This window comes from Phodopus roborovskii, unplaced genomic scaffold (assembly GCF_943737965.1).
Source record: "Phodopus roborovskii unplaced genomic scaffold, PHOROB, whole genome shotgun sequence".
Classification (NCBI taxonomy): Eukaryota; Metazoa; Chordata; class Mammalia; order Rodentia; family Cricetidae; genus Phodopus; species Phodopus roborovskii.
In genome coordinates this window covers 6,840,687-6,863,868 of record NW_026126408.1, presented here as the reverse complement: position 1 = coordinate 6,863,868, position 23,182 = coordinate 6,840,687, and the positions used below count along the sequence as shown (strand labels likewise).

General features: G+C 40.7%; 1 protein-coding gene across 2 annotated transcripts in view; it reads left to right on the top strand.

Moving 5' to 3' along the window:
- Positions 1–485: 485 nt before the first annotated feature.
- The window catches only part of Wdr35 (WD repeat domain 35), a 49,459-nt gene continuing 26,762 nt past the window's right edge, over positions 486–23,182 (top strand). The window contains exons 1-12 of one of the 2 annotated variants that reach the window (XM_051181664.1): positions 486–659; positions 1,362–1,479; positions 2,845–2,916; positions 4,125–4,217; positions 6,792–6,920; positions 8,651–8,784; positions 10,813–10,978; positions 11,133–11,278; positions 12,076–12,201; positions 14,809–14,994; positions 19,836–19,868; positions 20,245–20,305. In XM_051181664.1, coding sequence (XP_051037621.1) covers positions 501–659; positions 1,362–1,479; positions 2,845–2,916; positions 4,125–4,217; positions 6,792–6,920; positions 8,651–8,784; positions 10,813–10,978; positions 11,133–11,278; positions 12,076–12,201; positions 14,809–14,994; positions 19,836–19,868; positions 20,245–20,305 — 1,423 coding nt within the window. In that variant the 5' untranslated portion in view covers positions 486–500. The remainder of the gene's footprint in view (positions 660–1,361; positions 1,480–2,844; positions 2,917–4,124; positions 4,218–6,791; positions 6,921–8,650; positions 8,785–10,812; positions 10,979–11,132; positions 11,279–12,075; positions 12,202–14,808; positions 14,995–19,835; positions 19,869–20,244; positions 20,306–23,182) is intronic. The other variant, XM_051181665.1, reaches the window with a different exon arrangement.

Genomic DNA, 23,182 nt, shown 5'->3' with positions numbered 1-23,182 from the left:
ATTCCAAAGCAAAATCAAACAGCACCTACTCCCCAACTGCTTGCTAGGGTTCTTCTGCAGTTCCCTTCCTCAAAGGAGAAGGCAGTCATCAAAATGCACATTTATTTTGCCATTTATTTGTTGGATGGCGCAGCCTATCAAATGCAACAAGCGACATTTCCTTTCAAAGTTATTAGGCCGGGGTGGGGGCTGGGGAATTAGATAGAAAACACCGACTTCTAAAGACATTTTGGGTAGGGGCTCCATCCTTCAGCTTATACTGACACCCGACGCGCGCCTGCCTGGGTGTCGCGTGGCGGTGTAGCATAGCGGCGCGGGTGACGAGGGCTAAAGCAGGGTGCTAACCGGGTCCCTCGCCAAGATGGTACAGACCCCACACCAGCGCGGAACCCACAGACCTCGCCACGTACAGACTCCACAGCTACCTCATCGCCCGCGCAGGCGCACGACAACCAGCGCCCGGCTGCAGGGCCACACCGGAAGTCCTCTAAGCGCCCCGGATGCGACTGGGTGGCGGCGGTTGCCAGGCGACACGGGAGCTTCTCAGAGCCACCGCTGCTCGCGAATGGAGGTGTGGAACCCGTTATATATTGCGGGCCTTGGTCGCTGAGGGTCGTCTTCTCCGAGTTCCCACGATGTTCTTCTATCTGAGCAAGAAAGTGAGTTTCTCCGAGGCCCGCCATCGCGCCGCCTCCGTTACCGCAGCCCGCCGGTGCCCGCGTCCTCCCGGGGCTGCAGGCGGGGCTGCAGGCGGCTCTCCCCATCACCTGCCTCCTCTAGCGGGGTTCTGGGCTCCGGTAGTCCTTGGCCGAGCTTTTCCTCAGGATTCGTTCACTTTCCTGTCCTGCCTAAACCCGTTTGAATGACAGGCCACCAGGGTCTTTCCTCGGCCACTTGTTGATCTAAAAGTTAGATGACCACAGGATGCCCGGCCAGAGGAAAGAACTTTTAAGTGTGTGGGTAGAGAGGGAGTAAGAGCAGTGATACGGATTTACATCGCAGCTCCTGCATTTATAGAGTCCATAAGGTGATCTTCCCCTCCCCTGCTTCCTTAGCAGTCACTCTCCTTCCTTTATGTGCACCTCTTTACCGAATACTAGAGCCATATTTTCATAATAGCTCATCCTCACCCCCACTCCCCCGTATGTTATTCTTTTCCCTCCCTCTCTTCATCCTCCTTTTTTGAGACAGGGTATATGAGACAGGCTGGCATACAACTTGAGATTCTCTTGCCTGCCTCAGTCTCTCAAGAGTTAGAATTGTCAGCATGGGCTACAATAGGCTCATGCAGGTTTCTTCTTGGAAGATGTTCTCAGCTCCTTGGTGAGAAGCAGCTACCAACACTGCGATTCTTGTTACAGATTGCTGTCCCCAATAATGTGAAGTTGAAATGCATTTCCTGGAACAAGGACCAAGGGTTCATAGCTTGTGGTGGTGAGGATGGATTGCTGAAAGTCTTGAGATTGGAGACACAGACAGGTAAGTGACTATTGCTAGTCCATGTATAAAACACTAGCCTTTTTTCCCTACCAGTTTCATATGTATGTATGTATGTATGTATGTATTTAAAATAGGGCATATCTATATAACTCTGACCAGCCCACTTTGTGGCATGTAGCCCAATCTGACCTTGAACTTGCAATTCTCCTGTGTTAGCCTATTGAATACTCAGTAGTAGTTTCTCCTGCTCTTTCCCTCATCAGGGACTTTCATGTTCCAAAGCTAATGACCTGGCCCCCTCTTCCAGTCAACTATTACTTCTTTTTTTTTTTTTTTTTTAAGGCAGGAGAAATCTGCAGCCTCTTTGTCAGAGTCTGTTTTCCGGGTTCTTCCACTTTAATGGCTGGAATTCCTGAGAACTTGCACGCAGGCTCTTCCTTTGCACTCCAGATTTGTCCTCTCATTCCCACAGCCTTAAATACCATGTATGGAGTGACCTTCGTTTGTCCCTGCGGCTCAGCAGTGAGACTCTAGACCTGGGCATCTCCACTGGAAAATGTGACAGGCATCTCAGATCTACTGTCTCTAAAAGGGAAGCGATCTTCTCCCAGATCCTTTCTCAGGTCTTGTCCATTTTAGCCAATACCGTACACTCATTTCATGCTGGACCCCAGTTTCATGCTGGACCCCAATCCCACTAACATTACCCTCATCACCTCTGCCAGCAGTCCTGCTGCTTCCGTCTCTCCGAAGTCTCATCTCTCCCTCCTTCCCTTTCGTTCTTCAGTATCTACAGCTCCAGCCCTCAACTGGCTGCTGTGGAAACCAGACTTTCACAGTCTAGTCAGCATCATTAAGCAAAAATAGCCAGGGCAAGATCACGCCGTTTCTACACTAAAACGTCTTCTAAGGGCTGGTGGCCTGGGATGGAGTTGCTCATGAGAGGGACACAGTATACACATCCAATAACTATTTGTTGAATTTAGCATGCAAGTGATCATGATATTCTGGGAATATAGTAAAAAGTAAACTCTAAAATCTTGTCTGTTTAGTCCCTTGTAAGTTTTTCCAGAACTTAATTTGTATCTATAGACATTTCTACTTATGATCTCTTAGGAAAGAGTTTTAGTAATGGTGGTTGCATATTTAATACATTGAGCTAATGGTCTTCTATGCACTTTGCTTTATTTTGCTAGAATAATGTCTTGCAAGGGAACTGTATGTTATTGCTTACATTTGTACCAGGAGAAAGATAGATGAGAATGAAGAATACTTAAGAAAAAAAATCACATAATATCTCACAGAGACACACCCTTCACTTCACATAACCCAAGATACGTTGAAATCTTGTACTCTTTTATTTTCATATACTTAATCATAGGCTTTTTTGTTTTTTTGTTTTAGATGACTCAAAATTGAGGGGTCTAGCAGCCCCTAGTAACCTTTCTATGAACCAGAATCTTGAAGGTCATAGTGGTAAGTCATTTAATTTTTTAATTTGTCATGTGTGAACAGCATTTACACATTTAGGTCATCATCTAGTTAATGTTAAAAATATATTTGGTAAGTCAAATACTATTATTTAGATAATAGTATTGAAAGTAATGATTTTTACTGAGCCATAATTCATGTGTTCTAGAATAATTCAACACTTTTACAGAAGTAAAATATTAGTTTATATGTTACAAAATTGTGTTATTTGTCTGTAGGTTTTTAAATATTTATTATCCTCTTAAGGATCTGTTTTGTGATTCCAAGGTAAAGGAGATTAAAAGGGTATAATACCTGAAAGACCTCAGCTGGGTTCCTAGAGTGAGAAAGACAATACGTGTTCAGGACACTTCTTTGAGAGTTGATGATCTTGAATGGACTGTACTAAATGATGCTTCATCATTGTTAATTTCTAAATTTGCAATCTGGGCTGTAAAGGGAACATCACTAGGATAGACACTAAAGTGTTTATGGATAAGAAAATGAACATAAAACATAGAGCAATGGTCCTCAAGCTTCCTAATGCTGTGACCCTTTAATACAGTTCTTCATGTGGTGATCCCCAACCATAGAATTATTTCATTGCTGCTTCAAAACTAATTTTGCTACTGTTATGAATTTTAATGTAAACATCTGATATGAAGTATATTTGATATGTGACCCATGTGAAAGGGTGTTTGACCCCTGAAGGGGTCCCCACCCACAGGGTGAGAGCTACTGACATAGATGCTGAAACTGTACTCAAGAGTGGAACAGAATGGGAAGTTGGGTGGAAGGAAAAGAGAAAATAAAGTATGGGGCATACCGACCAAGAGCAAACAAAATACCCCAGAGGACAACTTGGCATCCTTAGGGCATTGTTAAGCTTGGGGTCAGGCCAGTTTGGTAATCCTGCCTTTATCTGTTCCATGTCAGCTCTGTGGAAGCCCTGTTAGCTGGTTGTAAGATGGGCCTTTGAAGGTGTGAGACAGGCATACCATAGGAAAGAGTATTTTGCATTGTTGCAGATAGTAATATCAGTAACTTTACATCCTATGAACACTTTTTTGTATTTATAATTTAATTTTAATATTAAAGATTGTGCAGAAACTATATTGATTTTAATATCCTCTTGGTATTTATTGACAAAGACACAAGCCTGAAATGAATTATAATTATTTTAGAGTTTCTGAAATATTATTTTAATGTTCTAGGTGCTGTTCAAGTTGTAACATGGAATGAACAGTATCAGAAGTTGACTACCAGTGATCAAAATGGGCTTATCATTGTCTGGATGTTGTATAAAGGTATATTAGGAGAGCTGCTTAAATTATTTTACTGGTGTGTGTGTGTGTGTGTGTGTGTGCACTTGTGTGTGTATGCACATTTGTGTGTGTGTGTGAATGTATACTTGCATGTGTGTATGCACACGTGTGTGTATTCACATTTCTGTGTGTGTGTATGTGTATACTTGTGTGTGTATGCACACTTGTGTGTGGCTACCCTTGCAGGTCAGAAGAGGGTGTTAGATCTTCTGAGGCTGGAGTTACTGGCTGTTGTGAGCTGCTTGATGTGGGTGCTAGGGATTGAACTCTGGTCCTCTGCAAGAGCAGCAGGTACCCTTATCCACTGAGTCATCTTTCTAGCCTGTGAGAGCTGCTCTAGATTTTTTAATTACATTTTATATATTTATTGTTTGTGTATATGTGTCATTATGCACATGTGCCACACATGTGGGAGTTGGTTCTCTTTACCATGTGGGACCACAGGACTGAACTGAAGTTTGCCAGGCTTTACCTGCTGAGCCATCTTGCGGTTTCAGGAGGGCTGCTTTGATCTTTCATAAGTCAGAGTCTGAGTGCAGTGTTTGGATGGGGAAATAACATCTCTGAAACAGACCCGTAACCAGTAAGAAGACTTCATCCTGTTTCTTTGATCTGTGACTCTGAGTTAGGAAAATGAATCAGGTGACTATTGATGTTACCACAATGAACTGAGACACTTAGAATAGTTTCCATATGAAGTGAGCCCCCCCCCCATTTCCAATAGGAATTAATTCCTGTGTGCTCAGCTGGAGTTAGTATTAGATAAAAACACATTTATGAAGATGTCAAAGGCAAGCCTGCCTTTATTTTATTTCCTGTATTGAGCCACTTAGCTTCCTTTTCTTTTGTGGATTCAATTTATCTCATCTCTGATGAATGACTCACAGCTTCTGCTTCTTGTCTCAGAGAGAACTGGGACAGAGGGGCTGGTTAGGGGAGGGGAGAGGAAGAGAAGGATTAACTTAGATCCATCTCTATTACTGGAAAAACAACTCCATACATAATTCTTTTTGAGGCTAGGAAAGGCTTAGTTAAATATGTACAGTTATGAAAAGATTCAGGATGCCCCATGCACAAATTATTTTTTAAAGATTTATTTTTAATTATGTGTATGTGTGTGTGCACATAGGGTGGGAGTTTGTACACATGAGGATAGGTGCCTGAGGAAGCCAGAGGTGTCTGGTCCCTCAGGAGTTGGAGTCATAGATGGTTATGAACTACCTAGCATGGGAGCTGAGAACTTGGGTCCCCTAGAAAAGCAGCTGTACATGCTCTTAACTGCTGAGCTCTCTCTCCAGCCTCCCATTTATAAAATTCTTAATTACAAAAATATGTCTACTCAAACTTTATTAAGTTTTTGAGCCTCTCCCCCCCCTCTCTCTCTCTCTGTGTGTGTGTGTGTGTGTGTGCATTCAGGCACAACATGCTACAATGTATGTGCAGAGATGAAGGACAGCTTTTGAAAGTCAGGTCTCTCCTGCCATGTGAGTCCCAGTGATGGAGCTCTGGCAAGCACCCTTACCTGCTGAGCTATCTCTCTGCAGCCATGTTTAAAATTGCAAAAGCAGGCTTAGAGTTTTAACTAATAGTCTACATGCTCTAATGGAATATTCTTGTATTTTTAATCAAAATTAACTTAATGATTAATCTCAGAGAGCATATGAATACATGCAAAACTGTTATTGTTATGTTTTTTCCCTCAGTATCTGTAATGTATCACTTAGTAGGGAAAGCTGAGCTTTCAGAAAAATCAGCTATTTTAGCCCCGAAAAAGCAAATGAAATTTCATTTTCTTAATAACAAGAAGAGAGAAATTAAAATAAGACACTATGATAATCTGGAAGTAATTAGGAACAATACTCAATTAAACTTTTAATATTGTTTATGGTGGATTGAAGGCTTTAAAGTTAAATGCCTAGGTTATAGAAGCCTTTACAATAAATAACTTATCCAATGGTGCAGTTTTAGACAGGGTCTTGCTATAAGCAGCTCAACCTAGCCTCAAACTTTTGATCCTCTTGCCTCAGCCTCCCAAGTTCTCTGATTAACGGTATACACAACAATACCCAGAAAATATTATCAACCCTTAAGTACCAATTGATAAATGTGAAACAACTTCTTCTTCTTCTTCTTCTTCTTCTTCTTCTTCTTCTTCTTCTTCTTCTTCTTCTTCTTCTTCTTCTTCTTCTTCTTCTTCTTCTTCTTCTTCTTCTTCTTCTTCTTCTTCTTCTTCTTCTTCTTCTTCTTCTTCTTCTTCTTCTTTCTTCTCCTCCTCCTTCTTTCTTCTTTTTCTTCTTCCTTCTCCTCCTCCTCTTTCTTCCTTCGTCTCCTCCTCCTTCTCCTTCTTTCTTCTTTTTCTTCCTCCTCCTCCTCTTCTTTTGGTTTTTTAAGATAGGGTTTTTCTGTGTAACAGTCCTGGCTGTCCTGGAACTCATTCTGTAGACCAGGCTGGCCTTGCACTCCTGCTTTTGCCTCCCATATACAGAGAAATGTGCATTACACCTGGCTGGCTAATGTGCAAGCTTTGACTTGTAGTTTTGTAATTTGTGAACACAGGCTCTTGGTACGAGGAGATGATCAACAACCGCAATAAGTCAGTAGTTCGAAGTATGAGCTGGAACGCTGATGGCCAGAAGATCTGCATTGTGTATGAAGATGGTGCTGTGATAGTTGGCTCAGTAGATGGTAATTCAGTCACTGGACACTGGCCAGGGACCAGTATTTATTGATTACCTTTAAAGACCTAAGTTAGTTATCCTTCTGACTGAAGAATAGACACTAAAGAAGAAAAGACCTCTTCTAGAAATTGGTTCTAACCACTTACCTTTAAGTATTTCCAAGACAAATCTGTTGTTTCAGTTCTCTGCAGGGATATTGAAAATAGGTGAATTAATTTCTCAGCATAATTTTAAATATGGCCTTTATGTAATTGATCTTCATATCGATTAGGCTGTACAGAAATGTAGACTTTAATTTCAGAGGTATAAAATTACAAAAATCTGTATGTCCAGTTGAACAGAACATACTGTTGTCATGTTTTCTAGCTTTAAAATCCCTTTCTTTCAAATTATAGTACATGCATGACACTGGGCCTTCTGTGAGTCTGCATCTTGATTTTAATATAAAAAAAATTCTTACATAAATTGTTTTAAAATAATTTTCATTTGTTTATTTCTGTGTGTTTATTACAGATGTCCAATGTTACTAAGCCTCGAAAGCAGTAGTTATAGTCTAGGAATTAATGGTACAGCAGTGAGAAGCATCCCTGACCTAGATCAGAGGTGATCATGGGAAAACAGGCATCACTCACCAGTGATCAGTGCTACAACAGGGAACATACAGGAACATGTGGAAAAGCACCAAGTGCAGATGGGGGGAGGGATATCACAGAGAGCTTCCTGGAGGAGGAGATGCAGGCTGAAACATTGGCCACAGGTAGCTGAGTAGATTGTCTCAGGCTAAGGAATAGCTTTGGATGAGGGATGAGGAAAAAAAGGATTTCACATAAGGCACTGAAAGTAGAACTCTTGGAGACAAAGGAGTTCCTAAGGCCCATGGAAATAAAGACTATCAAGAAGGAGGGTGTGGTTCAGAAAGATGGGAAAAGTGTATAATAAGACCCATTGTCAGTTTGCTTCAGCAACAGTTAGTCATGGCCTCCATATAGGAAGCTTCAGTGGAGTTGGGGAGCAGAAGGTAGACAGGGACAACTTAAGGGTTGAGGGAACGGTTAGGAAGTGAACCCTGCAATACTCAGTAAATAAGTAAAAATGTGGTTGGGTGGGGTTGGTGGGAATGGGGCAGTACTAGAGAGAAGGTTTAGGGCCAAGGGAAGGGCTTTTGTCTTGTTTGTTTTTATTTCAGATGATTAGGAGTTTGATGCACATTTAAAAATTTGTAAGAAGGGTTGGAGAGAAGAGTTGAAAGGAAAAGAGACAAATGATAAGTTAGAGGGAGATCTTTGTAAAACTGGGAAGGGGTTGATCATAATAGGTCCAGATGGAAGGATTGGCTGTAGATGGGCTCCTCAGAGGAGCTGCTTTCTCTGTTATATTGGCATAGCAACAGGACCAGCTTGGGTTCTCTTAACTCTGGATGTTTGGGGATGCAAGCAGATGAAGAACTGCTTTTGAAGACCTTGTATTTTTTACTAGAGTAGATGGCTCATTTTGTAATTCTGTCTGTCTGAGAGTCTAGAAGAGATGGCAGAAAGTTTGGAACAGCTGCTATTTGAAAGGTCTCGGTGGTATTTAGCTTATAGAAGTGCCAATAAATATTAATTAACCAAGTAAATCAAATGGCTGCATGAATGCTTTGAGGAATATGAGAAATCTATAGGGAAATCAAGATTCCAAAGCAGGGTTGGAGGATCATGGCTCCTAGCTTGGAGTAACCATGGCTCTGTTTTGTTGTAGGGAATCGGATTTGGGGAAAAGACCTGAAGGGTATACAGCTATGCCATGTGACCTGGTCTGCAGATAGTAAAATCTTACTTTTTGGAATGGCAAATGGAGAAATCCACATTTATGATAATCAAGGAAATTTTATAGTAAGTATGTGTGTGTGTATTCACTATATTATTAGCATAATTTTATGTGATTATTTTGTATCATTTATATATGTATGCTGTTATGATAATTACAATAGTTTTTAGAATTTTTCTTCAGTTTAAATTTTAATCATTAAATAATTTGAAAAGGTAAAAGGTTTTCTTGGGGGGGTTCTGTGGTGCTTTGATTGGGAAAGGTCCCTGTAGATTCATCTTTTTGAATGCTTAGTCACCAGGGAGTGAAGCTTTTGGGGAAGGACTAGGAGGTGTGGCCTTGGCACTGGCCATGGGCTTCAGGGTTTCCAAAGCCCATGTGGGGCCGGTGCCTGGGGATCAGGATCTAAAGCACTTAGCTTCTGCTCTAAGAGTGTCATAGCTGTCTGCCTCTGCCCATGATGATCATGGACTAATCCTCTAAAACTTTAAGAAGTTTCCGAAGAAATGCTTTCTTTTATAATTCATTGGCCATGGTGTCCCTCCCTTCACAGCAACAGAACAGTAACTAGGGCAGGGGTAGTTACTGATGTTTTGAGAGAGGGTCTTATGTAGACAAGGCTGGGATTTGTTGCATAGCTGAAATTATGGATTCTCCTGCCTCTACCTCCTGAATTTTGGGTTTATAGGAGTGCACTCCACCATGCTCAGACTTTTGCAGGCATTAGATCCAACACAAGCAATCTTAAGTTTCATTCCTAACCCAAGCATAGTTCCTTTAAGATGACTTAATGTAGCAGAGTGTAGCTCTTAATCCTGATTTCCTGTTGCTGGATGGGACAAGATGACAGTGCATTGAAGCTAAAGGGTAATGAGTAGGATAACATGTTGTATAAGTTTTTTGTTTGTTTGTTTGTTTTTTAAATCTTCTGATGCCTGAATCAAAGTTTATATGCAGGATACCCAAGATATTTTTGTAGCAACCAGAATTTGTTTGTGAAAAGAATGAAGAATGATCACTTATTTACTACATAAAGCAAAAAAAAAAAAAAAAATCAATTTCTAGGAAGAAGATAAAATTGAGTAGCATGATGGTTAGTGTTGATTGTCAACCTGGCGTGATCTAGAGTCACCTGGGGGACAAAGCTCAGGGCATTGTGGAGAGGGATCATGGCGATTGAGGTTAGCCTCCGAGGGGCCTCTGAGGGATTGTTTGTTCATTAATGTGGGATGGACCATTCCCTGTGCTAGCTTCCATCCCTCTCTGTTACCTGCCTGTAGACTGTAGATGCTTCCCGAGTTCCTGCTGCCTTTCCTTCCCCACTGTGATGGACTGTACCCTTGAATCATGAGTGAAAAGGAGCCCCTTTCCATCAAGCTGCTCTGTCAGGGTGTTGTATCACAGCTGGAAAGGAAATAATGAGCTTGTGTAGCATCATTGGAGAAAGGTCTGTCTTTGAGAGGTTTAGCCATGATCCTTGCTTATAGGAAGAATTACATCTCACACTCCACTTGTTGGTGGAAGTAAACTTGCTAAATTTCTTCTTCCTTCCTTCCTTCCTTCCTTCCTTCCTTCCTTCCTTCCTTCCTTCCTCTCTCTCTTTCTCTCCCTCCCTCCCTTCTCTCCTTCCTCCTTCCTTCCCTCCCTTCCTCCTTTAATTTTTTTTAATACATGATCTCACTACATAGCCCAGGCTGGCTTTGAACTCATGATCTTCTGCTGTCATTTGATTTAAGTAGGGTTTTGATTTTTTGTTTTTTGTTTTGTTTTGAGATCAGTTCTCCTACAATATTGAGACTGACCTTGTACTTGCTATGTAGCCCAGGCTGGCATCAAACTTGAGATCTCCCTGCCTCAGTCTCCGGAGTGCTAGAAGAGCAAGCATACACTACCACACCCATCTCTGTGTGTTTTTGTCCTTATTTTATACACAGGGTGGGAAGTGGGAAAGGAAAGTCAGGTGAGTAGTTTATCTAGGTTTGGTGACCCAGTAAGGTCATGAAGCTTGCAACTGTAGCCAGATTTCAAGCCTTATTTTCATGGTTCTTCCTTCAGTACTTGTGATTAAGCCTAAGCCAACCACTTCTACCTAGATGAAAATGAAGCTGAATTGCTTGGTGAATGTCACCGGAGCCATCAGCATCGCTGGAATTCACTGGTACCATGGCACAGAAGGTTATGTGGAGCCCGATTGCCCCTGCCTGGCAATTTGTTTTGACAATGGGAGATGCCAAATAATGAGGCATGAGAATGACCAAAGTAAGTAATCTTTTCTTAAGTTGGAGAACTTTTAAAATATTAACAAAATTATCCTTAAGATTGCAAAGTTCTCTAGACTAAATTTTGATTACAGTTGCCACATTTGTCCTTTTAATTAATTAATTGATTGATTGATTGATTGATTTTTGACTAGACCCGATTTTGATTGATACCGGCATGTACGTGGTTGGTATCCAGTGGAACCACATTGGCAGTGTGCTAGCTGTGGCAGGCTCTCAGAAAGTAGTCACTCAGGACAAGGATGTCAACATTGTGCAGTTTTACACGCCGTTTGGAGAGGTAAATGTATTTCAGACTTACCATCTCATTTAAAGCAGGCGCAGCAGTAAGAGGGGGATGAGCACAAAGTACAACTCACTATGCTTCCTTCTAGGGACATTTGAGTCTCCAGATGTCAAGTATGCGTCTAAAAAGTATGTTATAAGTCTTCTTTGTATTCACTGTCTTATAATCTGTATGTTTAGAAACCTAAACATTTGATGTAGGAAATTTCCATGAAAAAGCTATTTAGGATATTTTCTTTGTGATCCAAATGAATATCTCTTTCTAATCATTGACTTGATTAGTATTTTAGTGTAATACACTTACTTTAGGTTTATATTTCTGGGTTTTAATATGATACTTTAAATGTCTTTGGATAATAAACGTAATATCTGCCTGTCCTTCCAAATTCCTGACAGTTTTAGTTTATTGCAAAGTGTTTTTTTTTTTTTTTAATTTTTATTTATTTATTTATTTTTGACAGGGTTTCTCTGTGCAGCCCTGGCTGTCCTGGAATTCTTTATGTAGACCAGGCTGGTTTCAAACAGAGATCCACCTACCTCTGCTTTCTGAATGCTAGGGTTAAAGGCATGCACCACTACATCTGGCATGATGTTTTATTTGTAAAAAAACCTATCTTAATAGTGAGTCACAAATGGTAGATATTAAAATGTAAGCATTGTTTTCATATTTATATATTATCCTTCTCAGTGATGTTGTTAATACATTTTATTTTTAAATTTTTTGGAGTAGCATTGTCACATTTGAGTAGTAATTTGTTCACTATAATACTTTATGTTTCATTTTCCCCCCAGCATCTGGGTACTTTGAAAGTCCCAGGGAAGCAGATGTGTTCACTGTCTTGGGAAGGAGGTGGACTGAAGATTGCTCTGGCTGTTGACTCCTTTATATATTTTGCAAATATTCGACCTGATTATAAGGTATTAAGAGCTTTATAAAACATTTTTTAAAAACTAGACCCGTTGCATCTTTTTAAGCAAGAAACAGTAGAAAAGGGGCCTTTGTGCATGACCTGCTTAAAATGAGTAAATAGCAACATTTCCTGAATGCTATGGATAGTGAAAATGGCTTTAAGGTGGGCTGGAGAGATGTCTCAGAGGTTAAGTGCACTGGCTGCTCTTCTAGAGGTCCTGAGTTCAATTCCCAGCAACCACATGGTGGCTCTCACCCATCTGTAATGAGATCTGGTGCCCTCTTATGGTCTGAAGGCATACATGAAGGCAGAATACTATGTACATAATAAATAAATAAATCTTAAAAACAAAACAAAACAAAAAACTGGCTTTAAACCGACTTTAAGAGTCAAGATCTCAGGTGGAAACAGGTGGCCACTCACAGTAGCAATCAGAGGGCTTATTGCAGGGTGTGACTGGGATGAAAGGGAACGGCAAAGGAGATAAAGCAGGCACCAGAGCCTAGTGGAACCAGATGGCATCTCCAGCCATTGGTTCAAGGATCAAGGCAGGGGAATCGTGTTCCCAGAATCCATGAGCCAGGCCATTGATGCCAGACAGGGATTGGGGAATAAACATTCCTCCTCTTCCTGTTGCTTCCTGATGCTCACCCTATAGGGATCTTACAGCAAGGGAGCCCACGTGACAGAATTCACAGAAGTCCCTCCAGGCTTGGAAAAGAATGGAAAAGGACAGAATGGATCAGCAGAGAGAGTGAGATAAATAATACACTATCTAAAACAGGCTTGGGACTGTTTATTTTTTAGTTAAAAATATAATGCAGTTTAGGCATAGCGGCTCATGCTTAATAATGTCATCTTGGGAGAATTTGAGGGCAACCTGGGTTATATAGTGAGATTCTTAAAAACCAAAAACAAAAAACCCCAAGGGTTCAGAGGTGGTGAGAATGAAGTTTGAGCATACCCATAAAGCCCTGGGGCTTGATCACAGTGCGGCTTAATATACAGCACAGCCCAGCACAGACAGGACAGCAGAGGGGAGAAGGGTCGAATCTTATGTATTTAATTTTTAAAAGTCAAAACACTTTGGAGAAGTAGCTGATTCTAGAACTAGGTTAGAGAAAATGTGAGATATTCATGGAGCATCTCGCAGTACTAGGCAATAAGGAGGTGCTCTGATGTGAATGGATGACTGCATGGCAGACAGTCCACTATAGCTTACAGTGGCCAGGGCTGGATTGTGGACCAGTGTTTGTAAGGAACAAAGAGAAACAATGTAGCAGCCAATTATTATTTTTATTATTATTTTATTTATTTATTTTTGAATAAAGTCAGTGGAAGGAAATCAGTTTTCCTTACAAAAGTATTCCAGGTTACATACTGCCTCTCTGAGAGGTGGAGTCTCCCTTCTTCTAGCTTAGAAAAGGAAAAAGAAGAGAACTTTTCAGTGACAAAGCCTGGCAAACCCCTCTGGACAAATGGTGAGGCCTAACGTCCTCAGTGATGTCATGTGGCGATCATAAACCCTTCATGTGACTCGAGAGGAGCAGTCCACTTCACTGTTGGCCTTCCTACAAACCAGTAACTATGTAAGCATGAGAAAAATACCAGACAGACCAAACTGAGGGACATTGATTTCTGACAAGATCATCAAATACAGGAGACCCGAGAAACCATCATAACCCAAGGGAGCCCAACGAGACATGACAGCGGAATATAATGTTGCTGCCCTGAGATTCTGGGATCTCAAAGGATGTTAGGGGAAAGCTAATGAGTATACAATCTAGTGATGCTGGGTTCTTAGCTGTGATAAATGTGTCACAGTTGTGTGCAATGCTAATAGCAGGCAAAATGGATGAGGGCGTTTGGGAGCTTTGTATCGTTATAACTTTGTCGTAAATCTAAAGTCTTTTAAAGTTGAAGTTGTTAGTAAGTGGTATGAGAAGTCTACATGACTGAACTTTTAATAGTAACATAAACATGGTGTTGACTATGAATATTCTATATGAGAACACATATGAATGTCCTAGAACATTGGTCAGAGGGAAAGCTGTGAATGTACACCTTTTCTCACTGGGGACTGCGATGTAGACATTCAATGAGTAGTTGTAGCTAAAAGATCTGTACATGAATATTATGCAGGAAGTTGGGGTGGGGGCTTCTGTGTTTTGTTTTCGGTAAACAATGTTGAAGTATTTGATTATAAAAATATTCTGTAAAATACATGGACTTGGAAAAGACAAAGTACCTACTTTTTGAGTTTTGTCTTGGAGAGCCGCCAGAATTCAAACTCTTGATAGCAGTTGATCACTTTCTGAGCCCATCCCCCAAAGCAGGAATTAACTATTGAAAATTCTTAGCACTGAAACTTAAGGTTTACAAATTAAGGAAAGGTAAATAAGCTAAGCTTATTTTTGTAGAACATTCTTTAAAATGCGTTTTATTATGACTTTTAGATTTTTTTTTATAATAAAGGATTTATTTTTTGGGTTCTGATACAGTATTAGTTCTAAAGTAAAAATAAAATAATGTGACTTTTCCCTCCCAAACTAAATAATTGATCTTCCTTTTGCTTTCCTCCCCACTTCTATTCCTTCCCTTTCTCCATTCCTAGTGGGGCTATTGTTCAAACACCGTGGTTTATGCATATACCAGACCTGATCGTCCTGAATACTGTGTCGTTTTTTGGGACACAAAAAATAATGAGAAATATGTTAAATATGTGAAGAGTCTCATTTCCATCACCACTTGTGGCGATTTCTGCATTTTGGCTACAAAAGCTGATGAAAATCACCCTCAGGTAGGGACCCCTTGATATCTTAAGATATAGATGTGTTAGCAGTAGGCACAGATGGGCTCTAGTTGATTGCCTTCTCAAGTTTGGGTACTGGCAAAGATAGAACATTGCCTTCCTTGACCACGTCTTCTGAACTTGTTTTTGAAAACTGGCTTCTTGTTTCTATATTCTCTGACTTTTTTTTTCCCAGCAAGGCATTGGTAGTTCATGCTAACAGCTTTCATACTGAAGATTTTGCCTTGGAAATATGTCACAAGTGAAAAACGAGTATCAGGATGTCTAGCAGAAATACTGATGAAATCACAAAACAGTTCGGGTAGCTTTTGACTTTGATAAATCTATTTTCAGTAGGAGATGAAGTGCCCTAAAAACTAAGTCTCATAACATAAAATAAAGAATATAAATGATGTGTTTTTGTGGAATATGCTAACAATTTGAGAATTTTCAAAAGCATGTGTTTGAAGAAGTCTATCAGTGTCTTTGGCTGAGTTATGATTTAAAAGTACAGAGATTTTGTTAAAGGTAATTATTTGGACAGCCCCATTTGCCTGTGCTTTCTCCTGAAACACACTAAAACAGTAGAACTAGTATTTTTCAAACAAGTCACAGGCACATAGAAACTGGAAAAGACAGGTAATGGCAGGCAAGTGTGGAGGTGGGAGAGTAAGTGGCCCAGGGAGATTGCTAGACCTAAGGATGGCATTGGTGGAGTGTGGCTAGAGGCAATTGGTATAGGATGCTGCAGAAGCCTAGGACTTGGGATGCCTGCTTGGGTAAAGACAATTTTGGAGTACCAGAGATGACGCAAGAAATAAAACCTCCCCAAACCACAAAAAAAGACATAGGAACAAGCAAGTTTCCTTCTTTTGGTAGAGCGCGTGGTCTTGATGCCATTTACCAAGAGTAAGGTTTCGTCTCTAAGTGAGACCAAAGTGAAAATAAGGGCTGGAGAGAGAAGGTTCAGTGGTTAAGAGCACTGGATATTATTCTCAACAACCTCAATTTGATTCTCAGCAACCACATGGTAGCTAACAGTTTGTAATTCCAGTTCTGGGGGATCCAATGCCCTCTTCTGGCCTCCCTGGGAACTGCACAATGTGATGCACAGACATACATGCAGGCAAAGTATCCATACATGTAAAATAAATAGTTAACTATGTATGCATGCACACATGGATGTAAAACAACACTTGATGAAAATAAAGGCCAGGAATTTGAAAGCAAGTAAGGAGGGACATTTGGAAAGATTTAGAGGGGAGGGAGAAATGGTATAATTACAATCATCTAAAAAAATAGTAAATACAAATCTAAAAAACGGTAACAGTCATATAGATATCTCTTTACGTTTATTTGTTTAGAGTGTGTTTGTACTCTTGGGCTGCATCACACTTGTGGAAATCAGTGGACCAGTTTCAGGAGTCTGTTCTCTCATTCCTCCACGTAGGTTTAAAGAGTGGGACTCAGGCCATCAGGCTGGGCAGCAAGCCCTTTCACTTGCTACCCCATCTTACAAGCTACAAAAGAATTTCTGTGCTGAAGTCTTCAGCATGGCTGATGGGGACAACCTGCTGAAAATCAGACAGGTGTTAGCATTGGCCTCCAAGCACTCCCTTCTTCGTCCTGCCAGGCTCTGCTGCTTGTTCCCAGAGCACAGGCGGCTGGCCTTCCAGCTTTGAGGTTACAGGCTGGGAGTCTTTCCTGGGCAGCCTCACTAGCTCAGGAGAGAGGACCACATACAGATTGAGAATCTCTTAAACAGGCCTGCCAGTCACCTCACAGTAACGCCATGGTTGGTGAGGTCCACTGATGGTGAAGTGTAACAAGTAGCCTTTTAGCATCCTACTCCTAAATATAGCAGATGGGAAGACAGCACAGATATTGGGGGTGATGTCCAATGTAGCAAGAGATGCTAAATATAAACACAAGCAGAGAAGAACTTGGGGGAAGCAAAGACTAGGAGTGGGACAGTTCAGGTCATGGGCTTTTGCTCTTTTTGCTTTGTGAGACAGGATCTCTCTATGTAGCCCTGGCTGTCCTGGAACTCAATATGCAGACCAGGCTGGCCTTGAACTCACAGAGATCCTCCTGCTTCTGCCTCCTGAGTGCTGGGATTAAAGGCACATGCCACCATGCCCAGCCCTCTTTACTTATTTATTTAGTCATCTGTTTGTTTGTTTGCAAGTGTGTCTGCTTGTCTGTGCAGCACATGAGTGCAGGTGTCCACAGAGTCCAGAAGAGGTGTCTGAACCCCTGGAACTGGAGTTATGGAGCTGGGAATTGAACCCTGGTCCTCCGCAAGAGGAATAAATTCTGCTAACCCATCTAGCCATCGCTGTGGCCCAGGGAGAACAATTCAAAATCACCATTGTCTCATAAGAACAGTCATTGCACAGTTCAGAGACTTCCACCCACAAAATAAGAAAAGGATAGCATAGAGAAGGAGTTTGCCAAGATGGTTGGAAAACAAAGCAAAAGAAATACCAGAGGAGCAAACAGACAAGGACATGGAAAATAGTGAGAATGCCATGAATGCTTAACATTCGAATAATAGCACTGGAAGAGTGAACAGGCAAAATGGAGTATGGGGGCTCGGGGATTGTCCAGTGGGTTAAGACTTGCTGTCCAAGTGTGAGGGCTGGAGGCTGGATCCCTGACACCCACATAAAAGCTGGGAGTCTTGGTAGTGTACCTGTAGTCCCCTCACTGGGGAGGCCGAGACAGGAAGTCCCTGAGGCAAGTTGGCTGGCTTGACTAGCGAAATCAATCAGTCTTGACTTCAGCAAGAGATCCTGCCCTGTAAATAAAGTACAGCATGATGAGGAAGCCAACTTCTTCTCTTAACATGCATGTGCACAAACATTCACTCCCACATGTGAGCACACATGCATATCCACACCCCACATGGAGGTTTTTCGATTAGAAATAATCTAGTTCAGTGACTAAAAATGTTTCCACATCAAGGAATGTCGTGAATTCTAGAGCAATAGGGATTAAACTGACACAACAGACCACAACGTAACACAGCGTAACATAGCTGTAAAACAACACCCCTAACCCCAATCCTACTTCGTTTCAAGAGAAAAGCAGATTTCACAAGATGAAAAGTCAGGCTGGCATTCAGCTAGTTAACAGCAAAGCTTTGGAGAATTGCCCTCAAAATTTTGAGGAAAAATGATTCCCTGTCTAAGATTTCTCATCATAAGCAAACTACTAATGAGAGAATGGAATACTAAAGTATTTAGATGTGCAAGGTCACCAAAATTTTCCTCCCAAACTTATTTATCTTAGAGAGTTATTTCAATGTAAAGGAAACTGAAATGAGGAATAAACCAAGAGGAGAAAAACCAGAAGTCCATCCCTTGAGGTGAAGAGTGTCCCAGCTGACCATTGAATGGTACACCCAAGGGCTCCAGGGAGAGGACAGGCTCTGAGGGAAAGCCAGGTGGATCAGTCACTACATTGCCTCATGTCAGATCCCTCCGGAGAAGATATGCTTAATTGCTGGCGGCATAACTGGAGATTCAAGTTAGCAATAAATACTTAGAAAGCTAAGTGTAGAGAGAAAAACTAAACAAACCCCAAACTCATTTATCTTCACAAGGACAGTGAAGTATGCCCAAAGGGGAAGTTACCGTGTGGTGGAGGTGGTGGAGGTGGTGGAGGTGGTGGAGGTGGTGGAGGTGGTGGAGGTGGTGGAGGTGGTGGAGGTGGTGGAGGGGCTAGCTGTGAGAGCCTGTGTGGGGTGAAAATGATGTGATTGCTGGCTTTGACAGTCCAGAAACTCCCATCCCAAATGTTCAGTCTTGAATTCGGATCTGAAATCTGAAGATGTTATGTTCAAGTCAGAAAGCTGTGATCATTGACCTATGGGGCAAGGGAATGGGAAAGTGGACAGAGAGAGCTGAATGTGTTTGTTCTGCACTGGGGAAACAATAATTAATGCACTAATGAAATGAAGCAAAGCAAGAGGGAGCATTGGGAACGCATTACCTAGAAGCTGTGTGTTGTGGTCCCGCCTGTAATTCTAATGTAGGAGGCTGTGGCAGACTCAGCAGAAGCTCACCAGGGGTTCAAGGTCAGCATGAGTTACAATGTGAAATCTTGTCTTAAACCACTCCTGGGACCCCCTAAATAAAGAACCAACCAGCAGCTAACAAAGACCTTACCCTCAGAGTTGTGACACAAGTAGTGGAAGGATACATTAGAGCAGTGGCTCGTGACCCTCTTAGGGTCACACATCAGATGTCCTGCATGTCAGATATTTACATTATGATTCATAACAGTAGCAAAATTACAGTTATGAAGTAACAATGAAACTGATTTTATGGTTGGAGTCACCACAGCATGAAGAACTGTGTTAAAGGATCGCAGCATTAGGAAGGTTGAAAACCATTCCTGTGATTATTTGATTCTGGAAACTTATAAACTGGCATGACTGCTAAACAGGAAAGTTAAGAGCACATTTTTGTGTTATGCTAAGGCTGCAGACAAGCCTATCTTAAGTAGTAAAATTGTTGCCTGTTATCACTTAGTTTATGTTTATAAAATTAAACAAGTTTTGAGACATCGATAGAAATATATTTATATGTTATATATAAACAGCACAGAACTGATATGAAATTATTGAGCTGATTAGGAAAACATTTAAGTAGAACAGTATTGTTAGCCCATGATGCAGTAGCTAACAGTTAAGATGAAATTACCAACTTAGAACAGTATAATGTAAAATGTACATTGTGTTCTTCCGAATATCAGTCATGATGATTGTTTGGATATAAGCTATTGCTCCTGAATTAATTGCATTTTTTTTGAATTTCTCATACTATCTGTACATTGCTTCAAAGGAGGAGAATGAAATGGAGACATTTGGTGCAACGGTAACCAATTACTTCAGCTTCTGTATGGCTAGATGGATGGTGAGGGTGAGAATGAGTGGTGTTGCCATAGTATCAGGAGGTTTAGGTGGATAAATGGTGGAAGCAGCTTGTCTACTTGTGTGTCTTAAATGTCTCCTAAAACTGTAGTGGTCTGTTATAGTGAGAGTCAGACTCAGTTCTAATTCGTGGTTTAGACGATCTTTCTTTTTGCCTGCTCTTCTTTGTACAGAACAATTTTAGTTATCAGTTAACTCCCAGGTAGTGATACTTGAAAAGATAAGCATGATGCATAAAGCATATGTGCTTTATTGTTCACAAGCAAGAACTTGGGTACTCTTGCAAGGGCTCTGATACTTTTTCTCTTAATTGTTCACAGTTTGTGCTAGTTCTTTGCAACTCTATTGGCACACCCTTGGACCCTAAATATATTGATCTTGGTAAGTAAATGTTAGTATTTACTTCCTTTCTGATCAGCTTTTGTTTGTGACACTAATTTTAAAGAAATCCTAAAGGGCTGGAGGTATGACTCATTGTGTCGGAGGATTTGCTGTTAAAGCAAGAAGATCTGAGTTCAAATCCCCAACCACTGACACAGTCTGGGCATGAACAAATGCTTATAACCCCAGCATTGCAGGATGAGATAGGTTCACAATTCCTGATCACTCACACAATCTGGGCATGACCACACATGCTTGTAACCTCAGCGTTGCAGGATTGAGAAAGATGGATCCCAGGAACTCACCATCTAGACAGCCTATCTGGTTCACTGAAAGGTCCTGTCTCAAAAGATAAGGTGGATAATGATAGAGGGAGACACCCCATATTCTTTATTGGCCTCTGTATGACACACACGAATGTGTACACCCACACACAAACGTGTGCATGTGTCACATACCTTCCTATCCATACTGGTGGTATTAATTAGAATGGCAGTCTTTCAAATAAGAGTGACTATCCCTGTGATTGCCATGAGGAGGAGGAGGAGTTGGAGCTTATTCTCACGGCAGATCTCTCAGCACTTCCCTTCTTTCTGGAAGCACAATGAGTAATACAGTAACTCATAAGGCTCTTGTGTCCAAAGTCCACAGTCATTCCATATTGCTATCATTTGTCTACGAGGAAAATATAATTGTATAGGAATTGGTGTGCAATGCGAGATTAGTATGTAATAAGTAGGGTTATAGAAAGAATTTTGCTCTTAAACCAATTTTACTATTAATAAACTGCTTGTAAATACTTCTGTGCCATAAAAACACTTTAGCTGCTTATAAAGTAGGCTTGATTTTTCCAGAGCTTTCTAATGAAACCAGTCTATTGATAAAGTCTTAAAAAAATTCCCCATTTCTTGTTTGTGAGGACATTTGTTACTTTAGTTTTACCCTTCCCTCTATCCAATAGATATGAAAGTAGTAACTCTCTGCATAATTTCATCTTATCCTAAGAAATTTATTAAAAACCATTCAAATATTTATTTGCCATTTCAACTTGCAAAATTAATGTTTCTTTTGTAAAATGTACTGCCATATATTGGAAATGGTATGACAAAAATAATTCAGTCCAAAAAATTGAAAATCCATCCAATTGTTGATGAACTTGAGAACTAGTCTTTTAATTTTAGATTAGGTATCAGGTCCTAAAAAGCATGTAAGTGGGCAGGAGAGATAGCAGCTAAGTGGTTAAAAGCACTTGCTGCTCTTTCAGAGGGCCCTGGTTAGATTCCCAGCACCCACATGGTCATTTATAACCATTTGTAACTTCAGTTCTAGGGAATCTAGTGCCACTTTCTGACTTTACTGGACACCAGCCATGGATGTGGTATACACATATACATGCAGGCAAGTCATTCATGCACATAAAATAAGATTTGAACATTCTTTTAAAAAATCCCAAAAAACAAAAACAAAACAAAACAAAATAAACAAAAAACAGCTGGGCAGTCGTGGTGCACGCCTTTATTCCCAGCATTCAGGAGGAAGAGGCAGGTGGATCTCTATAAGTTTGAGGCCAGCCTGGTCTACAAAGCAAGTTCTGGGACAGCCAGAGCTGTTACACAGAGAAACCCTGTCTGAAAAAACAAAACAAAACAAAACAAAAAATTGTGTTTATGTCGCCTGAATGTTTGCATTTTGCTGAGGTCTTTGGGTAAAACAAGCAAATGTGAAAGATACATATTGACCTCATGTTTAGGTTTTGGTAACTCACTGTGATATAATGAAACATTTAACTTCTTGTCTACATGCATTGTTACATATGTATGTTTATATACACATATGCATATTTATATGCAAGCATGTTAACTTCCCTGTTAATAAAAGACATTATCGCTGTTAAATAAGGATCAGGATAAACAAATAGGCCGAATAGATGTTTATTCAGGGAGAAATAACTTACAACCTAGACAGATGAACACTAGGAAATTCAACCCAATCCTCTCCTGTCCGAGTCACGCCAGCAAGAGAGCTTTTCCTGGCTCTCCCTCCGACTTCCTTCCACAGGTCACTTCCGCCCATGGCTCCACCCCAATGGGCGTGGTCAGTGCCACAGAAGGACTATCACTACAAGACATAGCTATGATTATTACAAATTTGTTAAGTGAATATGTTTGTTATTAAGAGAAGTATTGCATTCTTTAGTGTGTGTATGTGTTATGTGTGTGTGCACACATGTGCACATGTACCATGACATGCGTATAGAGACCAGAGGACAACTTTCAGACATTTTTTTCTCCCACTGTTTGGGTCTTGGGGACTGAACTCAGTTGGGCTCAATAGCAAGAGTCCTTACCCACTGAGCCATCTCCCCAAACCAAAGTATTATGTCTTTAAGGTGTAAATTCTGCTAATCTTGAGATTGTATTTTTTTTTCAATATTAAAAGTTTCAACATAGAACCATTTGTTACAGGATTAAACTTAAAGTAATTTTCATGCTAGGTAGACCATGCTAGGTTTTAAAAACAAAATTAAATGTACATCCTTCCTCTTTGTAAATGGTAAGTATTTGAGAGCATGGCTATTTGTATTTTTGAGGCTCAAAACCTTTTGGCTTACAGTCTGACTGGATGAAACTTTAACAGTTTGTTCATTGGCCCACACCACACAGCTGCAAAGAATTTTGTTTCATATATATCCTCCCCAATTCCCTCTTAATGTCTCTACGAAATTCCCGTGAAAGTAGAAAACCTTAACAGTTACAGTGAGTTGGGACAGGTACTCACCTGAACTGTATTATTTTGATTGTGCTCTTCATCTTCCCACTTGACAGTTTCAGAAGAAACCTACAGAAACTTGGCATATGCAGTCTGGTTGGTAGGTTC